The following is a 15,401-nucleotide window of genomic DNA, read 5'->3' on the forward strand; positions in this document are numbered from 1 at the left end:
GCCCCCAGCCTCCTGTCCTCTCCTCCTGTCCCCTCCTCCTGTTCCCCCCTCCTGTTCCCCGCCCCAGCTCCTGGGCATGTCAGCTTCTGGGCAGGAAGTGGACAGCACCTGGGAACTGGAGACCAGAGGGTCCAGGGCTCCCTATGAAGGTTGAGGCAGTGGCGGGTGGCACTGTCCCAGAAGGGACGTGCTGTTCCTCAGGATTCTGGGGGTCAAACAGGCAGTTCTGTCTTGTCATAGTGGCTGGGATGCTAAGGTGGCAGGAGGGTACCAAATGGGCCTCACTTGGGCACAGGTGGCAGCGGGGCTCTGAGGGCCCAGCTCTGCCCCCGTGGCCGGGTTCCCCACATGCCAGTGGCTTAGTCAAAGACGGATCCAGGGCTGAGAGAAGCCACTGGTTTCTTGAGGTCACGTACTGTTCCTTCTACCACCTGTGGTTGGTGGAAAGGGTCACGGTGCCACTCGGGGCGTCTCATCTACGCGCTGGGGGCAGTTCTTCTGTGGGGAGCCAGCTGCAGGTCAGCTTCCTGGGGAGCAGCGCAGGACGGGGGACTGGACGGTGATTCTGGGCCCATCCTTGAATGTCCTTTCACTCTCAGGCCCTTCTAGAATCCTCCTGGGGGTGTGTTTGCCAACGTGAACCCCAGCGGTCAGGTGTGGTCGGCTCTCCTGGAGACTGGGGTCCCGATGCCCTGCCCACCACGGACCCCATGTCCCTCCCCTCCAGCCTGTGCCACTTTGCTCTGTTCAATCTGTCCAGTTCCTCCTAGTCCCCCTAACCAATCACGCGACCCAGCTCCCCAGGACGGCGGCACCTCCGCTTTTACGCCTGACTCCTGAACAGCAGCCAGAGGGTCGCAGTTTATTATTAAAGAAAAGAAAAGAAGGGGCTGGGGATGTGGCTCAAGTGGTAGCGCACTCGCCTGGCATGCGTGCGGCCCGGGTTCGATCCTCAGCACCACATACAAACAAAGATGTTGTGTCCGCCAAAAACTAAAAAATAAATACTAAATCTCTCTCTCTTAAAAAAAAAAAAAAAAAAGAAAAGAAACAAAGAAACACAAAAGTAGAGGAAATCCCCTGTGAGCTTGCTCTCTCCAGGACCCATTTTTCAGACCCGACAACAAGCCGTTCTTGTATTTCTCTGCTTGTCACCGTCTCTCGTCCTCTTTTTCTCTTTTGTGACTCGTTTGGAAGCAGACTCCATCCGGGTGGTCCTTCTCCCCTGCGTACTCCAGCATCGCCTCTGGAGCGAGTGGATATTGTCCTGTGGCCCACCAGACAATGGTATCAGTGTTCCAAGGTGGCTCCTTGGCCGAGCACCGCCCCACGGCCCCAAGAGGAGAGGGGACCCTGTAGTTCACTGTCCAGACGCGGAGAGCTAAAGGGGGTGCTGTGGCACTCTGCGTGGAGACGGGGTATGAGCAGGGGCTCTGAGGCCCTCCTGGGCCAGCTCGCCTAAACCCCTGCCTTCTCTCTAAAGGAATCAACTGCTGTGTCTCATCAGCACCATCTCAAGTCTGTGCTTACGTGGATTTTGGGTTTTTTTGGTGCTGGGGCTGGAACCCAGGGCCTCCCGTGCGCTAGGAGGCTACCGCTAAGCCCCCCACCCCCAGGCGTGTTTTGAGTGTTTAAATCTCTCCCTCCCCCCCTGCTAAAAAGTAAGGCCCACCCAGAAAGGACCTGATGTGGCTCCCTGTCCTATCTCCATGCCCGCCTGTCCCCAGGGGCGGCTCCCACACCAGCACCTTTGTCCTGGAGACTGTCTGTGCTGGAGAGTCCGCCTCACCCGTCCCCAAGGCTGGGGCAAAGGTGAGCTCACTGCCAGCCTCAGTAGGGGAGGCCCTCCTGGAGGCCCGCTATGGTGGCTGGCAGGGCAGCAGCTGGGGGAATCAGGACTCCCAGGGGCTCCCTCGCCCAGGCTGCTCTGCTTCCGAGGCCGGGCCTCCATCAGCGGTTTACCTCACACAGTTCTGGAGGCTAAAATCCAAGATCAAGGCCTGGAGAGGTTGGCATCTCTTGCTGCCACTTCCTGTTCCTAGATGACGCTTCTCACTGCTCCTGGCCCCGGTGAAAGGCCAGCAGCCCTCTGCAGCCACCTTCAAGGGCCCGGACGCCATTCCCAAGGGCCCAGCTTCTAGCGCCGTCACTTAGGGCTGGACAGGAGCCATTCAGGCCACAGCATGAGGCTGGGGGCCCAGCAAGGGCTGAGTCCAAGGGCTGAGTTGAGTCTCCCCAGGGGTGCGTGGGGCACAGGGTGCTCCCCCGGCACTCAGGCGTTGTGAGGGACAGGTCAACCTCCGAAGAAGACACCCCAGGAGCCACTCGCACCGACTTAGGCAAAAAAGGAGCTTTCTCCTTCTTTGGGTGCTGGGGACTGGACCCAGGGTGCTCTACCCCTGAGCCACATCCCCAGCTCTTTTAACTTTTTTTTTTTTGAAGCAGGGCCTCACTAACTTGCCTAGGTTGGCCTTGAGATCCTCCTGCCTCAGCCTCCCAAGGGGCTGGGATCACAGGTGCGGGCACTCCACCTGGCTTTAATGGTGTGGGTTTTTATGACCCTATGTGTCCAGTATTGTCATTTCACACTGAGATCAACATAAGAATATCGAGTGGCCTTCTGTTCTTCCCGTGCTGGGCCTTTGAATCTGCTGTGTGCAAGACCTGATCACGGGCCGGGGAACCACCACACAGTAGGTGCGCAAGCAATCCAGGCTGCGTGAATCCAGAAGCAAGGGTGAGCTCCTTCCCCTGCACTCCATCCTCGTGGTGACCCCAGGGCAGTGCAGCTTGGATGGTCCCCACTGGGCACCGAGAGGGTACGCAGCTTGCCCTGGGCCACCACACTGGGCAGTTCCTAGCCACGGCTCCGAGGACCTCCTGTCTGCCCTGCACCATTCTAGGAGTGGGGCACAGGAATGTACAGAACAGATTCCTGTTCCTTTGACCTTTTGTCACTCTAGAGGAGGAAAGGTGGAGACTCGGTGAAACAAATCAGTCTGCGTGTGGTGTGGCATGTTGGACGTGGCGGGTGCTATGGAGAAACAGCAGGAGGGAGACAGATGGGCAGGGTGGGGGTGGCCTGTGATTTTGAAAGGGCGGATAGGAAGCGAGATGTCTTTGATAAGGTGACATTTGAGCAAGAGCTTGGAGGGAGGGAATCTCGGGCTCTGGAGAGATGAGCTTCCTGTTGTGGGAGCATAAGTGTAAAGGCCCGAGGCAGGGGCAGGCTGCAGGTTGAGGAGCTCCCAGTTTGGGTGGGGCTGGAGCAGAGTGGGGCCGAGGGGAAGGTGAAGTCAGGGTGATGGCGTTGACATGGTGGCCTTGGCGAGGACCATGGCTTTGATTCTGAGTGAGGTGGGAGCCATGGCAAAATTCTTCTTCTTCTTCTTCTTTTTTTTTTAAAATAAGTCTTTGTTGAGATACAATGTGCATGTCATAAATCCACCCATTTAAAGTTTACAAGTCAATGGCTTTTAAAAATATTTTTATTATGTTTTTGTGTTTTTTAAATACCTTTATTTTTATATGGTCCTGAGGACGGAACCCATTGCCTCCTACATGCTAAGCAAGCGCTCTGCCACTGAGCCGTAACCACAAACCCCAATGGCTTTTAGTATATTCATAGTCGAATACCATTACCACAATCACTTTGCTTTTATTTTATAGTGTTCCTGGGGATCCAACCAGGGATGCTGTCCCACTGAATCACTTCCCCAGCCCTATTCTATTTTATTTTGACACAGGGTCTCACTAAGTTGCCCAGACTGCTCAAACTTTCGATCCTCCTGCCTTGGCCTTCTGAGTCGTTGGGATTACAGGCATGTGCCACCACATCCAGCACTACCATCAATTTTAGAACATTGTCACCACACCAAAAAGGGACACTGTGACCCATGAATCGTCACCCTGCATTCACCTGAGCCCCTGGCAACCACGAGTCCATGTTCTCTTACAGCCTGCCTGTTCTGACACTGTGTGGAGGTGGAACCCGCCTTCAGTTCCAATCACTTGGTCTGTCCCCGGGGCCAGCAGGGTTGGGCTTCACCCTCCTGTGCTGAGGGCCCCGTCTCTCCTCAAGGCTTCTCTCCGCCTTCTCCCTTCCTAGGCCGCCCTCCCTGCCGCCCAAAGCCACGCTCCTCCTCAAGGCCTCGGCTGGTCACGTGTGTCTGACACCCTTTCATCTCTGCCCATCTTTCTGGTGAAGTGACAGCACCATGGGGTGCCAGGTCACTCTGGCCCTGGCCTTGGGTTTTCTTAGGTAAGCGCCACGTACATTTGGTCCTTGAAGACTCGATGATACGCAGAAGTTGGCCTGGGTGGTGGGGTCAAGGTGAGTCGGTATCAGGGAAAGGAGGGAGTCGGTGGCCGGCGGCCGCTCAGCTGGCTGGCCAGTTCCCAGCAATCACAGACGTCACTGGGAATAAAGCAGCCCCGTGGTGGAAGGCTGCGGAAGACCTTGGAGTTCGATGAGAGTTATTTTAATTAATTAATCAATGGTTACTTGATTAATTAAAAGTTAATTAATTGAGTCTTCGAGTATTCAAGGAGACCTGCGGGGCCCACGCCGCCGGTGGTGTTCCAGGGGCTGACACTGGTGGCCAAAAAGAACGGCTTCTCTGAGGAGATAAGTGAGACCTTTCAGACAGAAGCGGGTATTTGCTGGAGGCGGTGGGGACTCCCAGTTCCAAGAGAGTCCACCCTGAAGCTTCTGGGAGGAGGACAGTTAGCCTGGGAGGGGCGCAGGGGAGTGTTCTAGAGGCGAGAGTGGCCAGGCTGGGGTGGGGTGGACAAGGGGAGAGGGCAGGAGGTGAGGCAGAGAGGGAGCAGGAGCCAGGTGATGTGGGGTCTCAATGATGCTCCCACACATTCCTGACACCGTTCTGAGCAGGGTCTCAGATCTTCAGCATGACCGTCCTTGGAAAGCACCTCCACCGTCCCCATTGTACTGAGGAGGAAACTGGAGACAGGGAGGGCCCAGGACTCTGGGGTGGGAAACCTCAGAATACAAGTTTCTCTGAGCCTGCCCCCATCTGACGGATGCCACAGCCTGGCCCTGTCCCCAGCCCCCTGGTGTAAGTTGGGGTGGCCCTCTTGGGGCACTATACACATCAGGTCTGCAGGCAAGGCCAGGGCATAGTAGGTGCTCAAGAAGTGCTGTCTTGGGCCAGGACAGGCTGCCTAGGGGCTGTCTCCAGGGTGGCCTGAGCTGCACAAGGCCTCGTCCTGAGCTTTCCATTGAGGACTGGGCCTGCCTTAGCCAGGGGACACGACCCTAACTCAGAGTCTTGCCTTCTTAGTAATCCCACCCAGAAAACGAGGGACTGACCTACATGAAGGACCCCACACTCATGGTCAGCAGGGTGCAGTCCAATGAGGGCCGTGGAGGGACCTCTCCATCTGGGGGCAGCCGCCACTCTGCACCACTCTGCCCCAGACAGTTGTTGGGCACAATTTTGTTTCCTTGGGGGCACTGACCAACTAGTCACTTGGTTAAATAACTGTTAATTAAGGACTTTGGGGAACTGCCCACATTCATCCGATGCCCTGCTCCCCTGGCTTTCTGAGTGGCACTGGGCGCCTCAGTTTCCTCTGTGACACGGAGCTTGTCCCTGCTCTGCGCAGAGGGCTGGAGAAGCCTCCGGGTTCACTCTGCAGGGCTTTTGTGGGACATTCTCCCGCAGGGCAGTGCCCCGAGCTAGGCACTTGGTGGGGCGGGGTTACTAGCGCCGTCTCCCGGGGGCTGGCGTTCTAGGTGGGCACACGGTCAGCAGGCGGAGAAGCAAAAGATTACACGCGGGTGGTGCTGGCCGATAAGGGTGGGCGCTGTGCTGCACAGGCGCGCGGCAAGACCTTTCTGATAAGGTGCTTCGAACAGGCGGGTGTCTAGGGACACGATTCCGATGAAAGGGTGCACAAAGGCTCCGAGGCCGGGGTCAGCTCCCCAGTGGGCCTGGTGTAGGGGCAGTGAGGCTGGGCGTGTGCATGGGGTGCGGGCTCCGGAAAGTGGCGGTGGCGTGGGGACCATCTCAGAGCTCTGTGCTCCCGGGCGGGCGGTTCGTTCCAGCTAAATGTGAGCAATGACAGCGATGGCAGGAGGAGGGGACGAGGAGGAAGAGGAGGAAGAAGGGGAAGGAGCGAGGGGGCGCCTGGCGCGACCACCACCCGGGGACAGCTGGCCCGCGCGCCCCTACTAGAGCCAAGGCGGTCGGGGCGTGCCCGGACGGGGCGTGCCCGGCGCCCCGGCCCCGCCCCGCGTCCGATCCACGCCCCGCCCAGCCCCAGCCCCCGCACCACAGGCCCCGCCCCCGCCGCGGAGCCGCCCGGATCCTAGCGCCCAGGGCGGCCGGGGCGGGCCATGGCGCATAAAACCGCTGCCCACCTGCCGGGCTGCTCCTCTGCGCGCCACCGTCCCGGGCCCTCCGTGCCGCCGCCGCCTGCGTGCTCGGAGTCCCGCCCGTCGCCTCTGTCGCCTGGTTGGCCCGTCGCCGTCCCCCCGGGCGGGCGCCTGGGCGCGCAGACATGGGCGGCCGCTCCCGAACGCGCTGGGCGGCCGTGGCGCTGGGAGTCACGGGGCTGCTGTGCGCCGTGCTGGGCGCCGTCATGATCGTCGTGGTGCCCTCGCTCATCAGGCAGCAGGTCCTCAAGGTGGGTGAGAGCGCCCGGGGCTCGGGCCGCCCAGCGCGGGGCAGTAGGGCCTTGGGGCAGCAGCTGCCCACCTCCCCACACCCTCACGGCCCAGGCCCGGGCGCTCAGGGTCTTTGCTGGAGGCACGGGGCCTGGGTAACCGACCACTCGGGGCCTGACCTCAGCCTCAGGGGTCTGGGGCCCAGGACGGGTGAGGAGCAGGACCAGGCTGCCCGCGGTGCCGCCTGAAGCTGCCCACCGCCGCCTGTGCAGTGCCGGTGACAGTAGGGCTGCGCTTTGCCTGTATCTCGAGCGCCCACGAGGACAGGATGTGCTGCTGGGGCTCACGTGGGTGCCCAGCCCATAGTAGGTGCTCAGCAGGGTACCCTCCCCCGCCCGGAGGAATCTCCCAGAGCGACCCTGCTCAGGCGCCGAGGGCTGCCCTGTCCCCCTGCTGCCTTCCCGGCTCGGTAGGCGGGCTAAGCCGCTTTTCTCCCCAGATGCAGGCGGAGGCAGGCACGAGCCCTGTGCTGGCGGCCTGAGCCTCCCCTGATTCCAGCCTTACACGTGGTTGCCCTTTTACCCAGGGAGACACACTGGGTGTCACTGGCCTTCAGACCAGCGGACAGGAGGCGGTGGCTGGCCTTCAGACCAACAGACTCTGCCCGGGCTGGCGGCCTGTTTGAATGAGCTGGCCTGAGTGAAGGGCCAAGAGATGGCAGCTGTCACATTAGAAGTGCCTCAGAGCTTTGAGGCCACTGGGCAGCGCCTGCAGTGCCCAGGCAGGAAACTGAGGCTCACCATTCCGGAGCCTCCCAGCCCACCCTGAACTGGGGTGAAGGGAGGGTGTTGCCAGGCAAGTGGACGTCTTTCCCCCCTTCCTCTGCTTCTTTAGGAATGGGGACGTGCCCCGTGCGTAGAGCGTGAGAGAGCACGAGCAGGAAGGAAGGACACATCTGTTTAGACGTGTCTGCCACTTCTTGGGACCCCGCAGGCCTGGAGGATGGAGCCCTGTTTGCTTTCTCTCGGGGTCTCTGGGAGAGCAGTGGTGCTCTCCGCTGTTTCCTCTTTTCTGTTTTTTGGGTTTTCCAGTCTTGCCCCATGACATCCTGTAATCTGCTTGCAGAGAAGCCCTGGTCAAAGGTGAGGTCACCTCGGAGGTGGCGGGAAAGCTCCTTCCCTTCCTCCTGGGCAGCTCCAGGGTGTTCTGTTTTGATTTGCAGAGTAGCGGCCAGCCAAGCTTATCTCAGTGACAGCCTGTGGTTTCTGTAGTGCCAGGACCTCTCCTGTGTCACAGCGTCTGCCCAGGCTGCCCGCTCCTGGAGAGAGCCTGGGTGTGAGCCAGTGGAGCCGTGCCAAGGGCACCTGTGTCTCGCTGGGGGGCCTCGGCATAGGTGGATTCCGGGGGAGACTGACCCTCATATCAGGGTGCTTTCTATCTCAGGCTGTGGATCGGGTGACGGAGGTCAGTGGGTTTATGTGCTCACACGTGCGTGCGTCCCCAGACTCCCTCCCGTTCCCTGGGCTTGCAGAGAGGCGGACCACGTCATCCTGAGCCGTCCTGGAACTCGGAGCTCCAGGCTCGGGGCTGGGGGAGAGCCTCCCCGCACCCCGGCCTGAGGATTGGCTTGGGGCTGAGTGGCGTGAAGGCAGGAAGACTGCGAGACACGCCCAGCCCAAGTAGGCTTCTGAGCAGCCCGGGCTGGAGTGGCGGCCAAGGGCCTCGTGGAAGAAGAAAGCCTGTGTTCAGAGGCTGAGGGTGGGACTTCAGGGTGGGAGGGCGCCCGCCAGGGTTTTCTTTGGCCTCCTATGTCCATGTGCCTCTGAATGGGAGCCTGTGTCCGGCTCTTTGTTGGTTAATGCTGTTTTTGTTGATTAAAAAAGTTCATGGACAAAAGCATGAATACTTGCTTATAAAAATAAAAACTCATGGCTGGGGGTGTAGCCGAGCCGCAGAGCCCTTGCTCAGCACTTGCCCTGGGTCTGGTGGAGCACGGTGGGAAGAAAAAGTTCAAATGGGGGAAAAAGATAGTTCCCTTGTTTTACTTCCCACTCTTTGTGGAGTGGATCCTCCTAGACCTTTATGTGTATCAGAAACACGTCCACACATTAATACATAAATCCAACTGTGCTCTGTGTAAATATGTTACCATTCGTCTTTCAATGTAGTAATATTACTCCAGGATTTCTCCCTGTTGGAACATGTGTATCTTGTGTTGGAACATGTGTATCACATGTGTATCACTGTGTCGTTTTCCTTTGAATTGGTGAATATTTGTTGTCCTGTTTTTCTCTCTCTCTTTCCCTCTTTTAATTTTAATTTTTTTTTTTTTTGGTGCTGGGGATTGAACCCAGGGGCACTCTACTACTGAGGTACACCCTAGTCCTTTTTTAAAATTTTGAGACAGGGATTTGATAAGTTGCCTAGGGCCTTGCTAAGTTGCTGAGGCTGGCCTCTAATTTGTGATCCTCCTGCCTCAGCCTCACAAGTCACTGGGATGACAGGGGTGCCCCACCGCGCCAGGCACCTGTTGCTCTGCTGACTGATAATCTTCTCTGCTACATGTCGGTGAGTCCGTACCTCTGAGTGTATCCAGCACCCCTCCACAGCATGGATTTCTGCAAGTGCAGCTTCTAGACCCAGTGTGTGCTCAGTCGGTGTTGTGATAGTTACTAGCAAATCTCTCTTTCACACATAGGTGAGGGAGTGTCCCTTCCCCTCCAACCAGAGATTTTTTTTTACTATCTTTTTCTTCTTTTTTTGGGTTCATCTGATGAGTTGATTTGCATTTCTCAACGGGGTTGAGTAGGTACATGGCATATATATATATATGTATATATATTTTTAGTTGTCAATGGACTTTTATTGTATTTATTTTTATGTGGTGCTGAGAATCGAATCCAGTGCCTCCCACATGCCAGGCAAGCGCTCTGCCACTGAGCCCCAGCCCAGGCCCTACGTGGTGTGTTTGAGACGCACATGGGTGGCAGACTCCTGGGAGAGCGGGCGGCTGCGATCTAGCTGGCCGGGGACCTCGGGCCTCTCAGATCTGCTTTGCCTCCCAACAAGATTAGCGGGAACAAAGGAGATTAGAGTGTGTGGACGGCTCTGGATGTACCCCGGCCCTCCTGCCCCACTGACAGCCGCCTTGTGAAACCCACAGAGGCCCTGGCTCCCCTCTTCCTGGAGATAAGCTGTCTGAGCCGCGGCTAAGGTCAGGCACTTGGTCAGGAACGCGCTGGGCAGCAGCTTGTGGTGGGCAGGGTCCCGAGCACCCCCAGCCCAGTCGACTCTTCAGTGGGGAAGTAGAAAAATAAACCAGGAGCTCTTTTGTCCAAAGGATTTCTGGGCAAAAATTAGAAAGCAGGAAGTGGATGTGTACATTTCAGCCCAGTTGCTGAAGCACCCTGCTAAGGGACAGAAAGTCTCTGGGGATTTATGATAAAACAACAACAACAACAAAACTACTCAACAACATTCTGTATTTTCATTCACTTTCTCTCCCCTCCTTCTTCCTTCCTTCTTTTTTTTTTTTAATTTTAATATTTATTTCTTAGTTCTTGGCGGACACAACATCTTTGTATGTGGTGCTGAGGATCGAACCCGGGCCGCACGCATGCCAGGCAATCACGCTACCACTTGAGCCACATCCCCAGCCCCTTCTTTCTTTTTTTGAAGTACCCGATTCACCAAGGGTGCTGTATTGCTGAGCCCCATCCCTAACCCCCCCTGCCCCTTTTGAAAAAAATTTTTATTTTGAGACAGGGGCCTCACTAGGTTGCTGAGGCTGGCCTCCAACTTGCAATCCTTCTACCTCAGCCTCCTCAGTTGCTGGTGTGGTGTGCGCCACTATGTCCAGCAATGTTGTGTATTTTCAGTATGCTCATATTCGTGCATTCAAAAGCTTGGACACAGGTGTGGAAGGGTATGCGCCAGCCTGACAGAGCTGGTTTCTCCAGGTGGGGAGGACGGGACGCCTGGGGGCTTGGCCAGAGGAAACTATTAAAGGCAGGGCTTTGTCCGTGATGCTCCTTATTTTGTTAACAGAGCATTCGTGCTTTCTGTGTTTAATTAAAAAAAAAATTACATAGCTTTCGTTAAAGGATGGCCCAAATGCAGAGCATGTAACAGAGGGGCCCCGACACTGAGGTCACAGGGGAGATCGGGTCTCCTTTCCCCCAGGGGTAGGGTGGGACAGGTGTCCACACTGGGGCTGTACTTGTGAACGTCTTGGCATCCGTTTGTGGGGCTCCCTGTGTGCGGGGCAGGAGTCACAGTCCATCTCCAGATGGCTTTGCTGGTGTGTGTGTGTGTGTGTGTGTGTGTGTGTGCGCGCGCGTGCGCGTCTGTGCTCCAGGCGGGGGTGGGGGTGAGGGGTCCTGCATCCCCTGCACCCAGTTGCCCCTCTTCCTGGCCACCGTCCTTGATGATGGGCCTTATGACCTTCTCCCACATCCAGGAGAGAAACTGAGTCCCAGAGTCCTCCAGTCCCCGCTGTTCTCCTTGAACCCAGGGGCGCTTCTCCACTAAGCCACGTCCCCAGGACTCTGCTTTCTATATTTTATTTAGAGACAGGGTCTCCCTAAGTTGCGGGGGCTGGCTTGGAACGCGGGGTCCTCCTGCCTCACTTCCCCAGCCGCTGGGGTTTCAGGCGAGGCCACCCGCTGCTCCCCGGGATCAGCCTCGGGGCCACTGACCTTCCGGCTGTGCGGGCCTCCCCTGCCTGGGTCCTCGTCTCAGTAAATGGCATCTCCGTTGGTTTCCAGGTCCCCGTTGCCTGCGGGCTCCTTCGGGACTCCCCTGTATCTCACAGGCCAGCAAATCTCAGTGACTTTACCATCAGGACACCTGGACCCTGACCCCTCCTTATCATCTTGGCCCTGGCCGCCCTCCCCTCCCGTTGGCGGCTTGGACCTGCACTAGAGTCCCGACTCCAGGGAGGCTCCTTGTGTCATTCCACCCCTCCCCCACCCAGCCTCCATTCGTTCCCCTGTTCCCCTTTGTCTCAGCCCTGCCACCCTGTGTCCTGTCTGTGTTCCTCCCCCACCCCGGGCCTGCTGCCGCCTCAGTGCCTGGACGCTCGTTCCCAGCTCATCTTGGTAGCCTGCCCCTGGCTTCTCGAAACATGGCCCCATGAGCATGTTTATTGGTGTCCTCTCCCTTCCTCCCTCAGGAGCATGACGTCTGTGGGTGGGGGCTTTATGTCACGTCCCTGCGGTGTCTCGGGGGCAGCACTGTGCCTGGGTCATGATGGATGGAGCAGGCAGTGCGCACTTGATGTCAGGCTGTGTCCCCTCCCGCCTCCTCAGGACCAGTCACAACCTCAGACTCTGTTCTCCCCACGTCCCTCCGCAGCAGCCACCATGGGAGCCCGGGCTGGCCGTGGACTGAGCTGGGATGCTCTGTGTCCTTTGCCGGTCAGTTCAAGGTGGGCTGATGGCGGAGGACAGTTAGGGGCGCTCCTTGTGCAGCCACAGGCTCCATGGTTCACCTCATTTCACTCAGTAGGGAAACAGCCGCCGCCTCTGTTTTATTGAGGGGTCGCTGATGGAAAGTAGCTGGCCCTGGTCACCCAGCTGCAAGGATGGAGCCGGAGACCTCCCAGGGAGCCCGGCTCCTGAGCCACAAGGGGACAGCCTCTTCCCTGTCTGGTGTCCGCTGGTCCTGCTTGGTCCGCATTGGCCCTGGCCTCAGCTGGGTGGCCCTTGGGTTTCTCTGCATCGCAGCGGGCAGTGGTGGTCAGTGGTCACAGGCCCTCCTCCTCATCCCCCGCTGAGGGCCCACGCCGCCTTCCCGGGTCTGGAGGCAGATCCAGGAGCCCATGGAGGGGAGGCCCCGTCCTAGCAGCTGCCTGGGCCCTGGGAGGAGGCTGAGGGTCCCGCCTGGGGATGGTCAGGGGACAGGTAGCCCCAGGTCGTGCCCACAGGTACTTTCCTGTGTCCTGCCCACAGGTCCTAGCAGCTGGGGCTGCTGGCCAGCGCCTGCTTTGTTCCCTCGAGGCCATGTCCTGTCTCTCTCTCGCCCCTGCCCAGCTCCCTGCACCACGCGAGTGGCTGTGTGTCTTCCATGTACGTGGTGGCCGTGGGCACGGGACGTACGCACACCTGCACCCTCGGGCAGGACATGCCCCACGGCTGGTGTGTCCATGTGCCGGGCGATGCCCATTGCTGCCTGGCTGTCCCTCCAGGAAGCAGCGGCCCTTCCTCGAATGACTGGGCAGCTGTACCCAAGCCGATTCACCCTGGCCAGCGGGAACTTGGGAGCTCATTACCTGGAACCACCTCACCCTGGCCCTGGCCAGCACCTGAGGCGGAACTGGGTCCCTGCCGAGGACAGGCAAAGTGACAACTTCCCTCAGGCGCATCTTGGTCCCCAGGGACCTGGCCGGGGGGTGGGCATCTGCGCCCTTGGCGTCTGTGGGCCCCGCTGGGGCAGGAGTGGGGAGAGGCGTTAGTGTTCAGAAGAGCTGTCACATGCTCTCCGCCAGCAAGAGAGGCTGGGGTCCCCCGAGCCAGGCCCCCAAGGGAGTTCCAGGGTCTAGTCTCAGAACAGAGTCCAGGCAGGGAGGTGGCCCCAGCACCCAGCGTCTCCCTAGCAGCTGAGACGCTGGAACAGGTTTTCCTTTTTAGGTGCTGGGGACTGAACCCGGGGGCCTTTCACCACTGAGCCACGTCCCCACCCTTTTTGGTTTTTATTTGGAGACAGGGTCTCACTAAGTTCTCAGGGCCTCCGAAGTTGCTGAGGCTGGCCTGGGACTTGGGATTCTCCTGCCTCAGCCTCCCCAGTCGCTGGGCCAACAGGCGTGCGTCACGCGCCGAGCCCCGCTGTGAACAGTTGATTGTGCAGAGGACTCCATGGGCGCCACCAAAAATAAAAACAAAATAAAAATTTTATTGACTTCACCCCCCTTCTCCCAGTTCAAAGGCGACCTTGGCCTCCACTGGCCTGGGGAGTGGCCGGCCTGGGGCTAACCAAACAGCACAGAGAGGCTCGCTGGGCTTTGCAGCCTGAGGGAGGCCCAGCCTGCAGCCTGTCCAGGGTGACTTCCGTCCTCAGGCTGCTCCCTCCGCCCAGAGCCCCCAGAACCAGAGACCCCAGCGTGGTCTTTGTTTTCGCAGCCCTCCCCCTCCCCCGCCCCCTGCCCGTGGTTTCTTCCTGTTCCAGGAGCATCTGTTGCTGGGGGGTGGGGGGAAGGAACGGGAGTGGCTGGCCCTTGGTTGCTTCCTGGCATTTTGAATGAGTTCCTTCCACCTTCTCTGGAAGCGACTTGAAGGTCTCTTGAGCCACTTTAGACGTGCGTCCTAGCTTTTCCTCCTCCCTCGCTGGCCGGCTCCTCTCGGTCTCATCTTCCGGGCCTCCTCAGTGGGCCTCCTCAGTGGCCCGGTCCTTGCTGTGACTCCCAGGCTTCGACACACTCCCAGTGTCCACTCAGGCCCGGGCAGCCTCACCCAGAGGCACACGGGAAGTGTCACTTTGGCCTTGCCCACTCCCAACTTGGTGTCCCCGGGCCTGGCTGCTTCCCCTGGAGTCCAGCCTCCAGTGCTGACTGTGTCCCCCGCAGGCCGGCTCCCGGCACCCTCCCCCTTTACTGGATGCCCCTCTGACTTGCCGCTGCCAGGGACCAAGGCCAGGGCCAGCCCTCATCTGCTCCCTCTGCTGCCCACCTTGGACTCATCAAGGATTCGAGCCACTTGAAGATGGCTTCATCTTCAAAACCCAAAGTCCGGCTCTTTCTCTCGGGGCCACGGCCACCACTCTGGTCTGAGGCCCGTCAGCCTGGATTCCCGAGGTGGCCTCCCAGGGCCTCCCTGAGCTCCGTCTTGCTCCCCAGGAGGGTCTTTAAGCCACTGGCCTCTGCTCCACACCTGCAGGGCTGCTGTCACCTGGGTCCAGAGGCAGAACCCTCTGCCTCCGGCCCCTCTGGCCTGGGCCCGTCCCCTCCCTCGCACGCTGGACTCCTGGTCACCTCCAGCACAGTCTGTGCCCTCAGCCCTGGCCTGCTCATGAAGGATGCCCACCCCCCTGGGGAAGATGGGGTTCCTCCGGTTGCCCGAACCCTGCCCCCTGACCCCATCCCTGCCCCCTGTCCCCTGACCCCCGACCCCAGACCCCGGCCCTGCTGTGTTCTGTGGCTCGAGACATGGACACGAGCCCTTCACCTCTGGGTCGTGGCTTTTGTTTGTTGTCAATTTCTCTTCATGAGAACGTCGGGCCCAAGAGGACGAGGACCTTTGTGTCCTCGCTGTGTCCCCAGCGCTTGGAACGAGGCCGTCACTTAATCTCAGGTTCCCAAATATTTATCAAATGGACACTCAAAAGGCAGGTCACTGCACAGGGTGGCTTGTCACCCTGGCGGGTCACCATCCTGTGCTGGGGGTGAGGCCACCCCTCTCGGCTGCCACGTTCCTCGCATGGCTGCCAGCACTTCCCTGTGGCTGTCCCCTGCCTGTCCCTGTTGTCCTGCTGCCACTCCTTCCTGTCACAGCCAGAGGCTCTTTAAAACAGGCAAATTGGATCATTCCCAAGATCTGAAGAGAACCCTCCTGCACCTGGCCTCTGCCTGTCCACCCGGCCTTGGTGTCCTTCCTTCCTGGCCCCCGCCTGCCTCACCTCTCAGCGTCCCAGCCCAGCCTCACAGGCCTTCCTTCAAATCCGCTGAGCTTTTCCCTCCCCAGGGCCTTTGCACAGGCTGTTGCCTCTGCCCAGAAGTCCTCCTGGGTGCTCTGACATTTCAGTTCAAATGCAATTTCTTTTTCTTTCTTTTTTTTTTTTT

The 15,401-nt window shown here is 58.8% G+C and overlaps 1 protein-coding gene across 1 annotated transcript in view; it reads left to right on the forward strand.

Annotated features, from left to right (window-relative positions):
- The first annotated feature begins 6,307 nt into the window (after positions 1-6,307).
- Positions 6,308-15,401, forward strand: part of Scarb1 (scavenger receptor class B member 1) — a 54,716-nt gene continuing 45,622 nt past the window's right edge. The window contains exon 1 of the mRNA XM_015502399.2: positions 6,308-6,648. Within this exon, the coding sequence (XP_015357885.1) occupies positions 6,523-6,648 (126 nt within the window). The 5' untranslated portion in view covers positions 6,308-6,522. The remainder of the gene's footprint in view (positions 6,649-15,401) is intronic.

The sequence above is a fragment of the Marmota marmota genome, unplaced genomic scaffold, assembly GCF_001458135.2.
Source record: "Marmota marmota marmota unplaced genomic scaffold, marMar, whole genome shotgun sequence".
In the NCBI taxonomy this organism is placed as follows: domain Eukaryota; kingdom Metazoa; phylum Chordata; class Mammalia; order Rodentia; family Sciuridae; genus Marmota; species Marmota marmota.